The following is a 14690-nucleotide window of genomic DNA, read 5'->3' on the forward strand; positions in this document are numbered from 1 at the left end:
TCCAGGTACCTGCCCTCCAGGTGTCTGCCCTCCAGGTGTCTGCCCTCCAGGTGTCTGCCCTCCGGGTTCCTGCCCTCCAGGTGTCTGCCCTCCGGGTTCCTGCCCTCCAGGTACCTGCCCTCCAGGTGTCTGCCCTCCAGGTGTCTGCCCTCCAGGTGTCTGCCCTCCAGGTTCCTGCCCTCCAGGTGTCTGCCCTCCAGGTGTCTGCCCTCCAGGTACCTGCCCTCTTTGTGTTCTGTAATGTTCTCTTTGTTCTGTAATGTTCTCTTTGTTCTGTAATGTTCTCTTTGTGTTCTGTAATGTTCTCTTTGTTCTGTAATGTTCTCTTTGTTCTGTAATGTTCTCTGTGTTCTGTAATGTTCTCTTTGTTCTGTAATGTTCTCTTTGTGTTCTGTAATGTTCTCTTTGTTCTGTAATGTTCTCTTTGTTCTGTAATGTTCTCTGTGTTCTGTAATGTTCTCTTTGTTCTGTAATGTTCTCTTTGTTCTGTAATGTTCTCTGTGTTCTGTAATGTTCTCTGTGTTCTGTAATGTTCTCTTTGTGTTCTGTAATGTTCTCTGTGTTCTGTAATGTTCTCTTTGTTCTGTAATGTTCTCTTTGTGTTCTGTAATGTTCTCTTTGTGTTCTGTAATGTTCTCTTTGTTCTGTAATGTTCTCTTTGTTCTGCAATGTTCTCTTTGTTCTGTAATGTTCTCTTTGTGTTCTGTAATGTTCTCTTTGTGTTCTGTAATGTTCTCTGTGTTCTGTAATGTTCTCTTTGTTCTGTAATGTTCTCTTTGTTCTGTAATGTTCTCTGTGTTCTGTAATGTTCTCTTTGTTCTGTAATGTTCTCTGTGTTCTGTAATGTTCTCTCTGTGTTCTGTAATGTTCTCTGTGTTCTGTAATGTTCTCTTTGTGTTCTGTAATGTTCTCTTTGTTCTGTAATGTTCTCTTTGTTCTGTAATGTTCTCTGTGTTCTGTAATGTTCTCTGTGTTCTGTAATGTTCTCTTTGTTCTGTAATGTTCTCTGTGTTCTGTAATGTTCTCTGTGTTCTGTAATGTTCTCTCTGTGTTCTGTAATGTTCAGCGTGGGGATACGGCCTGAAACAGGTTTGATCACACCAGGAACCCCGACCACACGCCCATATGTGCAACATGAAGTGAGGATATTGAATTTTCCAACGCTCACTGTTAATAGAACCGTTCCGGTCGGACCTGCGTGGTTCCACACCAACATGAAGGTTGGTGTGGAACCACACATGTTGGCCGTCCTTTCATCCGTTTGGTTTGAAAGCCGACGGTGAGCTGGTCAGAACGCAGGAAGACGTCTCTAAAACAGGTGGAGACAGAAAGACTCCAGAACATCGGTTCTCCCTGCAGCCAGTCAAATATCAAGGAACAAAGACACCGCCGGGTAAATGATAGATTATAGAAGAACACAGTGATTGGTTTCTATCTTCATTATCATTGGTTCTTACTCTCTGTCCTCTCAATACTGTTTACTGATACTGACCCGTCAGAACTTCACCCAATATTCCTTCTTATATTTAATCTGTGACTTACGGACCAGAAATACGTTGAAATAATCCCAAATCTAATGAAAATAGATTAAAGTGTGATAAGAGTCTACGGGGAAAAGACATCTGGTTTTTGACATCATCACTTGGTGTGAATTCTATGGGAACAGTAGAGTGGGTGTCAAACGCTGCATGTTCTCATGTCTCCCTTCTTTAACCCCCGAAGGTCCTGAAGGTTCCTCACCTCGTGCAGCACAGAACCAGATGACGAGCTGCTCATCAGCCTGGTGAAGCAGGGAGACGTGGAGAACCTGCAGGGCTGCGCCTGGTGGAGAGAAGAACCATCTTTATCCCAAAGGAAGGGGATTACAGTTAGTCACGGTCTCTGTCTCCATCTGCTGGCCAAAAAAGGAACTTCTGAAGACTCGAGGATTTATAATAAAAAAATATCAATAATAATAATAATAACAATAATAACTGGAAAATTGCTGTTGAAATGTTGACTGCCACGTCAGTGAAGCTCCGCCCCTCCGCCATGGGTCCACCGGTTCTGCTTTCCTTCCCGGCAGTACTGAGCTTTAACCCTCCGCCTGCTGGGAGTTCATCTTTTGGAGGATTTTAAACTGAAATGTCAATTTCCCAGACAATCTTCTCTTAACAACAAACTTTAGCTGCAGTCCGTTCTGAGGCCTGAGTGACCGGCCGCCGCTCCACAGATCCAGTCCCGGTCTCTGTGGTGGATCCGACTGACCTCCAGTGGCTCCAGGAATCTCTCACTACATGCTGGGATTTTCTCTTCCAGACCAACAAGTTGGACGTGTGTCCTCTTGGCTCAACACGTCCTCATACGTCACATGATTCCACACAACATCCTGTCTGCAGCTCCATCAGCCGGCAGCAGGAATTCAACCTGAGCTGGGAAAAGCTCCGATACCGACGTCAGACTGAAGGAAGAGTTGTGAGTGTGTGTGTGTGTGTGTGTGTGTGTGTGTGTGTGTGTGTGTGTGTGTGTGTGTGTGTGTGTGTGTGTGTGTGTGCCTGCATACGCACCAACTCAGCCATGTCAGCTCTTTACAAACATATGGAGAACACTTTGTGCTCCAGACACCAAAAAGAATCCAATAGTTTGCAACCAATCAAGTCAAATGTTGGTGCAACTTGCTGAAACCCAGAATGAATCTCCTCCACTTCTATTCACACGTCAAATAAAGAGATTGTTTCCAGTGACGTCCAGAGCTGAAGCTCTGTGAAGAAACACCATGATGCACCTGTAGGGAGGGACGAGATACCTCCAGTACAGTTCAACTGTAGACCTGTGTGTGTGTGTGTGTGTGTGTGTGTGTGTGTGTGTGTGTGTGTGTGTGTGTGTGTGTGTGTGTGTGTGTCCCACCGTTCTGCAGGCCCATCCACAGCTGCTTGTGGTCCTTCTTCTGCATGTCATTGACCACTTGGCTCTTGTGCTTCAGGGCGTCGGCCTCCTTGATGCTGGACATGAAGTGAGCCTCGATCACAGAGTTGGACGGGCAGTGGAGCAGGTCGCTCTCTGGGAAGCTCTGACACACAACCACAAACAAGATTATTATTGGAGGGGGATACTGAGGCCAAGGAAACTAAACATTTCACTTTTTAAATGTTTCATCACTTCAAAACTTGTTTTACTAAACATCCAAAGTCCCAGTAGGATTTTTCTTCACACATCTAGCAGACACACATCAACACTGTCAGTCGTTTGACTTCACATCTGTGGTTCTCCGGCCGTTCTATTCCAATATTTCAGCACTTCCTGTTCTCCACCATCTCCTGGCAGGAAGGATAAATGCTCCTATTTCTTCTGTGCGTCGCTCATTTCTTTCCTAATATCACAAAGGCTTCGGTCTGTTGGTGCCAGCAGAAGCGCAGAGCTCTAAAACTAAAGCCAGAGATTGACAGAAAACGCTGGGTGAAACAAACACCTGCAGTCTCCACCTGCACACACATGCATACTGGGTCTGACCTTAAAGTGCACCGTGATGCTCCAGGGTAAAACTGTATTAGAAGCATGGAGGTCAAAGAGAACCCCGATTGGATTGTGCCTGAGTCCAGGAAATGCAACGAGAAAACACAGGAACAGGTCATCAAGTTGATGCGATCAGATATTAATAATTACAAGACAACTGTTATGATAACACATCCTAAAGTGACATTTTAAAACCATTAAGGTGAATTATTAGTGAGCAGAAATCAGCAAACGTTGGTAACCTTCGGTGCGGATTGATTTACATGCAGGGAGCAGCAGAAACATTCATTGCCTGTTGCACTGCTGCCCCCTTGTGGTTGACATCAGTGCCTGCAGCCTGTTGACTTGTTTCTCTTGTGGTCAAAGTAAAAGAGTGAAGTTACTGAATCGAGGCACAGCAGCGTGAAAACCTTTGGCTCTCACTGTGAAATGTGTGTTTTAAAGATTGTGTGTGACTTTAGAGGGCAGCTCAACAAGGTTTACACACAGGAAGGACAATATTTAGTCCCATCACAGACATTTTAAGAGTCTGGAGATTTGAATTCTTCATTTATTCTTTAGTTAACGTCTTAATTCAACACTAAAAACATGTCTGACTGCTTGAAAGCAAGAGTGTAAGACCTTTTAGTGGTAATTAACTGTCTCAGCAAGCTTTAATGCAACTTAGGATAAGATCAATTAAACTAGATAAAATGCCCTCACCATTTGAGGGGCGTCCCTTCGTACTCGAACCACATCTCCTCCACATCCTCGGCTCTCATCACTTTCAGGAAGTGTTTCTTCACCTTGTCTGTCACCAGAGTCAGGTAGCTCACGCTGCTCTTTCTTAGCCAACATGCTAACGGGCATGCTAACGGGCATGCTAACATTTAACGTGTTGCCTTGGCATTAGCATAGCATACATAAGTTCAGTTAACTCCAGAACAGAACTGTGTATTGTTTTATTGCAAAAATAGAGAAATACACAAATATAGAGGAACAATTCATGGAATCAAACAAATTCTCTGATATCAAATAGAAGCAGGAAGAAGAGATTCTTGTAGACAAACAGATTATAGCGGCTGCTCGCCGCCACAGAGCTGCTCTGTCGCTGCTCGCCGCCACAGAGCTGCTCTGTCGCTGCTCGCCGCCACAGAGCAGCTCTGTCGCTGCTCGCCGCCACAGAGCAGCTCTGACGTCACGTTCACAACGTGAACCATCAGCAGGTCGAAGAATCGAGGTCCGATCAGCTCCAGGCCCGCGGACACGAAGCAGGAAGAACACCTGAGAAGGACGGACAGCAACCCGACACCAGAGGCCCAGAGACGGGACGGAACCAGCTCGTCTTTGGTCTGTTAGCCACTCTGCGAGCTTCAAAACGTAAACAAACCAGGGACGCGAGTGGCTTTAGAAACACCATCACATGGCAGCAAGTGGACATTCATTACTGGACGAGACGGACGACTTCCTGTCAGAGAGACAGACGACTTCCTGTCTGAGGAGGACAGCTTTCTGTCCAAGAGTTTAGCATGCTAACAGCTAGCCACAATTCCTGAAGTTTCCGCTGCTAGTTCTAACCTGAATGTTTTTGTTTCTGATCTTTACAATCTTTATTCTGCACGAGACAGTGAGGACAGTGAGGACAGCGAGGACAGTGAGGACAGTGAGGACAGTGAGGACAGTGAGGAAGACGAGCTCTTAGCTCCTCCCGTTACCGTCCATGTCAAATGCTAAACGTCAAACATTAGCTTAGCACAACAGGATATGGAGCGTGCACAGGTGATTCCTCACTGGTTGTCATGGCAACGATCATGAACATGAAGTTAGCATCGTCACTGAGAACCGAATCTCTCTGGATGAAGTTGTTATTCAGTCAGACGTTAGCATTAGCATTCAAAACCAATTACTATCGTAAAGACAGAAACAAAAACAAAGTTGATAACGTGCAAAAAGACAAAAGTTAGGTCACATGACTAGCAGCGCCACAGAAAGATGCCAAGGCGGCATTACTCACGTTTTCGTTAGCAAACAAGCTAACAAGCTAACAAGCTCGGTAGCCATCCGTTGTTTACGTTATAAGTTTGTTAAAAGAAATTCATTGCAAATTACAAAGAAGCTAACTTTCGTTTACAGGCTAACAGCTAGCAGCCTTTAGTTTGCAAAGCTTGTAAGCTAACATGACGCAAAAGCGCATTAAATTATTCTGTTGGTTTCCCCGCGGTGCTGCTAAAGGTCATTTAAGCCGACATACCCTTTGTACTACATCAAGTAGCATCTTTGGTGTTAGCATTCATCGTGAAGATTCAGTTTCAATCATTTCGTTAATTTTGTTGCAGCTCAGCTAGGCTAACAGCAAAATGAGTGAGACACAAAGGAGCGGTGCTATCACAATGCTGCTAATGCTAAAGTTAGCCATGATTAGACAAGCAGAACGCTAACGCTGCTGAATCATGCTAACAGCACAGAGCATTACCAGGTGTGCTAAAGCTAACAACAGGCTCAATGCACTAGCAGAAATAGTAGCTAGGCTAATGCTAGCAGTAAGCTTAGTTAGCAGCACGGTGTTAAACAGCAGCTTGGCTAATGCTGAAGCTCACTGTGGCTAACAGAAAGGTTCTGTTCGGGAAAAGAGAGAGACACTGCAGGTTCGCTAATGCTAATGCTAACAACATCTCAGTGGGTAGAACAAAGAGCAGCTCGGCAGCAGAAGTAACTGTAACTAAATGAGCCCCAACAGTCTGTCCCTCCAATATCGGTGAGGTGTCATTGGACACCTGGCTCATCAGCTCCAGCTGGAATCATACTGGCTCCACCCTGGAGGTGGGGCTAGGAAGAGTCTCCGCCCCTTGTGGAAGAAGCTGACCACGCCTCGGTAGCCGGTGCGTGGGACGCCCGACTTTAGGTCGTCCATGACGCCCAGGTACTTGGCGAGCGTTTTGAAGGCGTCCTTGCTGGAGTACTGCAGGCGGAAGGGTCCGGGGCCCTGCAGCCGACCCTGCGCCAGATCCTCGTAGGTGACGGCGGCGGCGGCGTAGACGCGGTTTTGGAAGCTGCGTCGATAAGAGTCCTCCTGCAGGTAGCTGAGGTCCAGCGTGGTGAACGGTACGAACTCCCTGTTCAGCTTGGTGTGACGCAGGTATTTGTCGTAGAACTGTCCCAGGCTGACGCCCTGACGCCCGAACGTCAGCGTGCGCGAGATCTCCGGACGCACGCAGGCGCGGCCGCGCCGCTGCTCCGGCTGCCGCATCCAGTCGTCCCAGAAGGAGGCGGGCCACTTGGGCTCCAGCTCCTCCCACAGGTCCCGGAGCAGCATCCAGCCCAGGCCGGGGAAGAAGTCGGTCCGGTACAGCAGGCCCGGCTGACCCGGGTCCACGTAGCCCTCCCGGCCGTTGTCGTTCCACGCCGACGCGCACCACAGGCTCCGATCCGACTCCAGCACCGGCAGCAGGGCCCGGAAGTACTCAAAGAAGTCCGGAGCCACCTGGAGGACAGAATGAGAACTGCAGCTGAGGATGAGCGAGGAGCAGCAACACGTCACCATGCTAATGCTAACAATAAGAGTGGCACAGAGAGGGAACCGTTGATCATGCTTAAGCTAAATGTAAGAAAGAAGCTTTGCCAACATTCACTCTGCTAATGCTAAGGGTGTCACAGTCAGGCTAACGCTAATGCTAACAGTGGACTTAGTACATATAACAGGGACAACACGCTAATGCTAACCATTGCCTCAGTAGAGACACAGCAGTCCTGCTAATGCTAACAATGTGACAGTGAACAGGACAGAGCAGCTCTGAGTTTCTGTTAATGGAAGTAATGAGTTACAGTTACAGGGCTCACCTCCAGGTCGTCCTCCACGATGACCACCGCCGAGTGTCCCAGCGTCCTGAACACCTGGTTGAGCGCCCAGCGGTAGTGCCTGGAGATCTTGTAGTAGCCCTGGAACTTCCTGTGCTGCTGCGCCACCGGGACGTCGGACAGGTCGGGCTGCTGCAGGTGCATCACGGCGCCGCCATATGAGCGGATGACCTCAGCGGTCTCGGCGTGCCCGCAGTCCTGGCTTACGATGACGGGGTGGCGCTCAGCGGAGGGGCGGAGCTTCAGCAGCTTGTCCAGGCAGCGCCTCACGGTCACACGGTTGCAGGCGATCACCAGGATGGGGATGACGGGCGGGCGGGGCGTGGCGGGCGGCTCGGCCCCGCCCCCATCAGAGCGGTTGCGTGCCGGGCGGCGGTTCTTGATCTGCAGCAGGATCTCCTTCTGCCGCTCCAGCTCCGCCTCGAAAGTGTCCGCCATTCGCAGCACGTCCGCCACCACGTCGTCGGCCTGCCTCTCGGCCCCACCCCTCTCGGCCACGCCCTCCCGCCCCTCCGGGGGGGACTTCCCCCACAGCAGCAGCACCAGGACGGCATTCCAGGTGATGAAAAGGAAGGCGCCGCAGAGGATGAAAGAGCCCCGCTTCCGGAGCATGGCGCTAAACGGGAGGGGGGCGGGGCCACAGCACGGAGACGAGTCCTGGTTACAGCCAATGGGAGCGTGATGCAGGAGGGGCGCTCGGCGTCCTGGATCATCACAGGAGCACGACGGAGAAACTCCGGCAAACTGGAAAAACCAGACGGAGCGTGAGACACAGCCCAGAAACTCAACCCCGGAAAAACAGTCCAGGAAACTTTCAATGATCAAATTTGGAAAGTTCCAACCTAACTGCTAATGAATTAGGAATTTTCCACTACTAATGTGGGAGTTTGTTAACTTACAACTTGACAACTGGAGGAATTCCTCTGAATGCTGGTAAACTGGAAACGTTCCAAAACTGGGAAAATCTCAACTTTTCTGTGGGAAATACAGTTTTAAACGCCGTCAACTTCTGATTGTTAAACTCCTGATGCACAAGGAACAGCAGGCTGGTAAACTGGAAACTTACCACTACAACCTCCCACCTGGGAACAATACATCTGAACACAGTGGGAGGTGGGAAATGTTGAGCTGATAAATCCAAACTAGAAATAGTGACTATGTACGGTGTCAAACTGGGAATGTCTCCCAGTTCAGCGTGTGAACAGAGAGGACGCGCCCACGATCAAAGTGGCAGGTAAGTTTTCAGGTAAGAGCAAAGCTTCAGTCTGAACCGACTGGCAGAAAGCTGACAGACACGTGAGGCGGCAGCGCAGGAAGTCGCGGTCCGGACCCGGACCGGACCCGGTCTCGAACCCGTGACAGACCGGTGTTATGCCAAAAAGTGATTCCCGTCCACGGGAGCGGCTTTTATCGGGATTTACAGTCATAATGTAAAAATATACTGAATATATATAATAATACAATATACTGTGTTTTGTTTTCCTTGTTTGCACTTGTAAACCAAACACATAAACACTGTAAACATTAATTATTGACACGTAAGTCACATCAAGACGATGCTATGAGCTGCAAATCCTTCCTGGTTTAATCGTTCTTTTATTTTTTTGCAGATAAGAAACATGAGACTTTCCCAGAGACGCACCTTAGTTGTTACCGTGTTGATCCAGTTTACTATCTTTTTTACTTTATGGCTGTAAATCCTAATAAAAGCAGCTGGAACTGAACGGACGTCTCCGGACAGCGCGCGCTCCCGCGGACGGATTCACGTTTTGGCACAACATTGGGACTGGAACCGGGCTCGAACCCGCGACCTGCCTCCCGGCTGCAGTCACCTGTGGCCGCCACACTGACGACCTGCCGCCGCTCGACGAGCAGCGCGGAGCCGAATCATCGGGAACCGGAGCTCTTACCTCGAGACCGGTGCGTCTTCTGCGGCCGTTCCGCCGCGGACTGTCCGGACAGCTTCCTGACGATCCGGAGCGTTTCTCCGCCGGAGGAAGCAACTTGGTGCGGGTCAAGTCCCGAGATCTACTGCTGTGAACTCTGGAGGAGGAAGAGGAGGAGGAGGAAGAGCAGGAGGAGGAGCAGCAGGAGGAAAAGAAAGAGCAGATGAAAGAGAAGCGACACAAGAATTCTCATATAAAATCGTATTTTTGTTGGTTGTGTTCGTTCATGTTTGTTTCTTTTTAAACTTCATTAAAGTTTATTGTAGGAAAAAGGAAATAAAGTGACACGACAGCTTCCTGTTTGTAGACCGGAAGTCCCGCCTCTGGCCGTCACCTCGAAACGTCACATGACCCAGAAGCTACCTTTAGCCTAAATTAGCTCAGTTAGCAGCGACGTGACATGAATGCAGCCGAACACTATAAAGCAGTAAAGCCTCAATGAGGCTGAAATAAAAGAAGTGAATCAACTCCTTCAGTGAGCTGATCATTAGAAGCTAATTTAGCTTAATGTGTGCTAACACTACATGCTAACAGTCAGTCTTAAATAAAAGTCCCAAAACATATTTGGTCATTATATAATCTCCATTTCCAACACAAAAGAATTTCAGAAATATCTAAAACCATTTGAATTCAATTATTTATATGAATATTCCTTCAGTTTATAATTGTTTTCAAATATAAATTAAAAGATATCTGATCATTTTAATTACAGAAGAAAGGATTATTTTAATTGTTTGGGGGGAAAGGGTAAATTAATTTAGGAACTTTTAAAGAACTTGTTTCTATTTGATGAGTAAAGAATAAAAATACAGGTAAAGTCTTAAAGGGTCCGGTCCGGTCCGGTCACTAACGTCAACACTTCAGTGGCACCGGAAAAGATAATGCTAATGCTACCAGTGGGCTAAGGGCAACATGAGGAGAGATAGCAGCTCCATCAGTGCTAATGCTAATACAAACAGCTTGGCAGCCCGATAAAGAGAAATGGTCATTTTCCGAATGCTAAAGTTAACAGTCACAAATGCCTAATGCTAAGAATCCTAATGCTAACAAGCCAAAAAGAGGCTAATCTGCTCATGCTAATGCTGAAAATGAGCTCCCACAAACACATCTCTGTTAATGCTAACTGACAGCGTCGCGTGTGTCTGCGATGAAGCAAAACTGCCCGACGGTGCAAAATATGCTGATGGGGGCAAACAGGCTCGTTACATCAGTTGTGTTTACCCCACAGGAGGGTATCAGGTGTCTCTCTCTCTCTCACACACACACACACACACACACACACACACACACACACACACACACACACACACACACACACACACACACACACACTAAAGCTAACAACAGCTATGCTTATGCTAATTTCAGTTGTTGACAAACAGGGTAGGAAAAGTGGAAAGAAACAAAAGTAATGCTAAAGCTAACAGCTTGATGAAGGAGTGTCGAGCTACAAGCTAACGTTAGCATGTCGAGACATTGTGAGTTGTTTTTTGTTGTTGTTGAAAAGAAGCGACCATATATGGTCTTACGACTCATCTGTAAAGGGTTAATGTTTCAAAAATGTTTATTTTCAGACATGAAAATAAAGTTGATTATCGTAGAAATATAAAAATCATCTTCAGATATTTACAAGCATATAAACAAATATTTGGAAGACAAAGAAACCCAGAAGATTTTTTCACAACATTTTTGAGCTTAAAGCAAAATTTCACAGTAATTCCAAACAAACACGTTTCCTTCATTCAGACGTTAACGCTAAAGAGCCTGCGTCGTGCCGCTTGTGTCCTTCAGATGGCAGCAGTGAGTCACTGCAGAGTCCCTCAGGGTGTCAGCCTTCGCAAGCTTCGAACCCCGAGTGGTGCAGAGAGGTATTACAGGCTGATTTTAAGATAGCTTACACTGCTTTATTACTGCTGTGCTAAAGTTGAGCAAATGTTCCGATAACGTTGGTATTTCTAAGACAGTTGTCACTTTATCTGAAGCTAAGCTAATGCTGAGATACTTCTGTAAAACTTTAATGCAGTTTAGATGATTTGTAATTTATATTTTGGTCACTGTTGGCTTTGAGTTTATTAGAATAGAACGACTTTATTTTGAGCCTTCATTGTGAAGTGTTTGGTCATAATTCACTGGTTTGGTAAAACTTTTCCACTCGGCATGGGATCATTTTTTAAGATTTAAGCTTTGGACAGCTTCTCCACTAATCCTATCCTACATTTGTATTTCTTCAAGCACAATTTTATCAAACAGGATTTTTGAGGTCTCTGTACAGAAGTATGTTTATTGGGCGGAACTTGTAAAGTTATTTGGTGTCAGTTTCATTCCACTTTCTGCTAATTGTGACCACGTACTACTATCTCTCTGCCAGATGTTGGAGGATTCTGTCCAGTCATCATGGAGCTGAACTTTGCTCTGGTTTGGTTTGATCACAGATCTGAGCTAATGCTAAACTCGCTTTGTTGTCATTTTGAACTAGCGTGGGATTTTTATCCGCGACCTTTGGATTAACTTTGCAGTCATTTGAAGCTCCATTCAGGATCAATTCAAGCTCTGAGTTTATGTAAAGTTAACTTCTGCCAGGTTTTGTTAAACTTCCTCAGCAGTTTGTTTTCGTAGCGATTTGAAGCTTCAGATGCGCCGGCGCTCCTTCACTTTGTCTTCATTATACGCTAACTGGAGGCTAGCTTTACAATATACTGTCTTATTCCATTCTGCCCTCAGACTCCGCCCCCTCAGTGTGACTCCGCCCCCTGTGTGACTCCGCCTCCCCAGTTTGACTCCGCCCTCTCAGTCTGTCATCAGCTGCCATCCTGACTCCGCCCCCTCAGTCCGTTCAGGGGAGGCCGGTCTGGTTGTTCTGTGGGGGGCGGGAGGGGGGTCTGGGTACCCGGGGGATGATGACGAAGGCGAGGATTCCCACCAGCATAAGCGCTAAGGTGACGGTGATGATGGTGCCCACCACGGCGTAGTAGCAGCGTTCAGAGCGCAGCAGGCGGCGCAGACGACCTCTGACCCTGCTGGGGGGCCGGCCCACGTCCAACATGGTGGGCTGCAGGCCCCCCTGCTCCACGGTGCTGGGCTGAGGGTCCCCGGCCGGCCTGGCCACAGCCTCCTCGACCCCCGATGAGCTCTTGACGGGCAGCTCGGTGGCGGCGGCGCCATGAGGGGGCGGGGTCTTGAGCAGCAGCTTCCCTTTGTTGCGTTTGAAGCGGACGGAGAGCGCACGGCGCATCCCGGGGGGCAGCCGGCCAATGATATCACTGTTGGTGCCCAGGCGGGGCAGGTCGCGGCCGTGCGGCAGACGGGTGGGCTCGCGGCAGACGGGGCAGGACACGGCGGTGAGGTCGGGCGACGTCACGTTGATGCGGGCGAGACACTCGAGGCAGAAGGTGTGACCGCACGCCAGCAGCTTCGGCGCTTTGAAGACGTTATCGTAGGAGCAGAAGCACACAGCGCACTCTTCCTCCTCCTCCTCCTCCTCCCCCTCAGCGGGGGGCCGGGCCCGGCCGCGTTCACCTGCCGCGCGCTTCCCGTGGCGTCCGCGAGTCTCCTCGCTCCGCCCCCGCTGCCTCCTCTCCCCCCGCTGCCGCTCCCTCCTCCTTCCCCGCCTCTCCCAGCTGATGCTGCGGCTCCTCGCTGTCCTAAGCTCCGCCCCCTTCTCATTCATCTTCGGTTTGACGTTCGGTTGAACGCTCGGTTTGACGTTCTGATACACGTCTGGGGGTGGGTATCGCCCCGCCCACTCATCACTCATCGTGAATAGAGGAGCTGCAGGGCTTTGGGGGAGGTGTTAGACGACCAGCTGGAGTTCCATTAAACTGCTAAAAAACACAAACAAGATGGAGTCAGAAACACTAAACACTGATAGCTTCCAGTTAGCACACTGCTAGTTTCATGTTAGCACAAACCTAGCTTCCAGTTAGCACGCTTCTAATTTCCAGTTAGAACACTGCTATTTTCCAGTTAGCACAAAGCTAGCTTCCAATTAGCATGCTGCTAATTTCCAGTTACCGCAAAGCTAATTTCCAGTTAGCACAAAGCTAGCTTCCAGTTAGCACACTGCTAATTTCCAGTTAGCACACTGCTAGTCTACAGTTAGCACAAAGCTAACTTCCAGTTAGCACGCTGCTAATTTCCAGTTAGCACAAAGCTAGCTTCCAGTTAGCACGCTGCTAGTTTCCAGTTAGCACAAAGCTCGCTTCTAGGTAACACACTGCTATTTTCCAGTCAGCATGCTAATTTTCAGTTAGCACAAAGCTTGCTACCAGTTATCACACTGCTAGTTTTTTGTTAGCATGCTGTTTGCTTCAAGTTAGCACAAATTTGCTTGTTGTTAGCATACTGTTAGCTTCTTGTTAGCACGCTGCTATCTTGTTGTTAGCTCGCTATTAGCTTCTTGTTAGCATGCTACTAGCTTGAACTCAAAATCTCAAGATGTTGAATCTGATTGGTTTAGCAATGCTAAAAACCAGCTGGGAATTTAGCATAAAACAAGTAGGAAACCAGTTTGAATATATTGTTGAAGTAAATCATAAATGAGCTGATAGATTACTTTTAGTAAAAGTAATCTGTTACTAATAATCAAAGCAATGTCCTGAAGTAGTTTCAAGAAAAGACTGAAAAATTCAGCTTGATTAGTTTTTAAAATCAAACAAATTGCTGTTTGCTTAAGAACTCGAAAACTCTTTAAAACTTTTGCATGAAAACAAACAAACTATTTCAACATCTAAAAGTATAAAAATACAAAACTTGAACTTTTCAAAACAGACGGAATTCCAGCAGAACTTCATAAAAAATTATTAGTTTAAAAACTGGAAAAGTGGAAATTTTTTTTTCCCTAAAATCTTTGAAAAGTTGACAAAAAATGTGTTTAAAATGTGATTTTAGTGTGAACGAAGTGTGAACACAGTGTGAACACATTTTAAGATAACTTCTAGTCAAGACAAATTTGATAAACAGAAAAACAAGTCGGACGAGGTCCAGTTGTTTTTTCTGTTTCTGAACTTATGACAAAGCATTTTAGCTGAAACACGTTTTCACGTCACCGAGTCTGAAAGCAGCTCCGAGTTTCTCCTTAACGAGTCGAACGGAGAAGTTCTGACCTGAACTCGACCAAAACAAACGTCTCCAGCTGCTCCGGGTCGGTTCCACCGTGATCGTCCAACCGGTCTTCATCGGGACGGCTGAGAGCAGCTCGGCCTCACGCTGATGACCGGGTGAGTCTCCCCTGTTCTCTTATAGCTGGAACCAGACTGCTTCCTCTTCCTCCTCCTCCTCCTCCTCCTCCTCCGCCCTGTCCGACCGGTCCGACCGGCCCCGGTGATCCAGCAGTTTTCAGGCTGCTTATCGTCGACTCTCACAGAAACAAACTGTCGTCAGCAGCTGACAGTGAATTATACAGGAGCTAGAAGGACCAAC

At 47.6% G+C, this 14690-nt stretch overlaps 2 protein-coding genes across 9 annotated transcripts; both read right to left on the minus strand.

The window, feature by feature from the left end:
* Positions 1-4117: 4117 nt before the first annotated feature.
* On the minus strand, positions 4118-9426 carry mgat1a (alpha-1,3-mannosyl-glycoprotein 2-beta-N-acetylglucosaminyltransferase a). Of its 6 annotated transcripts, none has more exons than XR_013935632.1 (5): positions 9237-9426; positions 8226-8301; positions 7309-8070; positions 4663-6952; positions 4408-4605 (listed from the first exon to the last, which is right to left on the minus strand). XR_013935632.1 is itself a non-coding variant. In XM_080471792.1 (4 exons), the coding sequence occupies exons 3-4, from the start codon at positions 7936-7938 to the stop codon at positions 6254-6256; spliced, it is 1329 nt and encodes a 442-aa protein (XP_080327918.1). In that variant the 5' UTR covers positions 7939-8070; positions 8226-8301; positions 9237-9426; the 3' UTR covers positions 4119-6253. The 6 variants fall into 6 exon arrangements, 2 of the variants coding, with proteins under 2 accessions (XP_080327917.1, XP_080327918.1); XR_013935633.1 differs by having other exon boundaries at positions 4411-4600; positions 4655-6952; XM_080471792.1 differs by having other exon boundaries at positions 4119-6952.
* Positions 9427-10818: 1392 nt separating this feature from the next.
* Positions 10819-14505, minus strand: rnf183 (ring finger protein 183). Of its 3 annotated transcripts, none has more exons than XM_080471794.1 (2): positions 14375-14505; positions 10819-13093 (listed from the first exon to the last, which is right to left on the minus strand). In XM_080471794.1, exon 2 carries the CDS (start codon positions 13024-13026, stop codon positions 12106-12108), a length of 921 nt encoding a protein of 306 aa, XP_080327920.1. In that variant the 5' UTR covers positions 13027-13093; positions 14375-14505; the 3' UTR covers positions 10819-12105. The 3 variants fall into 3 exon arrangements, with proteins under 3 accessions (XP_080327920.1, XP_080327921.1, XP_080327922.1); XM_080471795.1 differs by having other exon boundaries at positions 14318-14482; XM_080471796.1 differs by having other exon boundaries at positions 10819-13090; positions 14375-14475.
* Between the last annotated feature and the right edge of the window lie 185 nt (positions 14506-14690).

This window comes from Lipophrys pholis, assembly GCF_963383615.2.
Source record: "Lipophrys pholis genome assembly, chromosome: 9".
Lineage (NCBI taxonomy): Eukaryota > Metazoa > Chordata > Actinopteri > Blenniiformes > Blenniidae > Lipophrys > Lipophrys pholis.

Excerpts from the sequence above, each read along its gene's own strand:
- rnf183 (XM_080471794.1), bottom strand. The coding sequence starts at position 13,026 with ATGAGTGATGAGTGGGCGGGGCGATACCCACCCCCAGACGTGTATCAG.
- mgat1a (XM_080471791.1), bottom strand. The coding sequence starts at position 7,938 with ATGCTCCGGAAGCGGGGCTCTTTCATCCTCTGCGGCGCCTTCCTTTTC. Across the intron at positions 6,953-7,308 it reads TCGTGGAGGACGACCTGGAG|GTGGCTCCGGACTTCTTTGA; the intron begins GTGAGCCCTGTA and ends TCTGTCCTCCAG.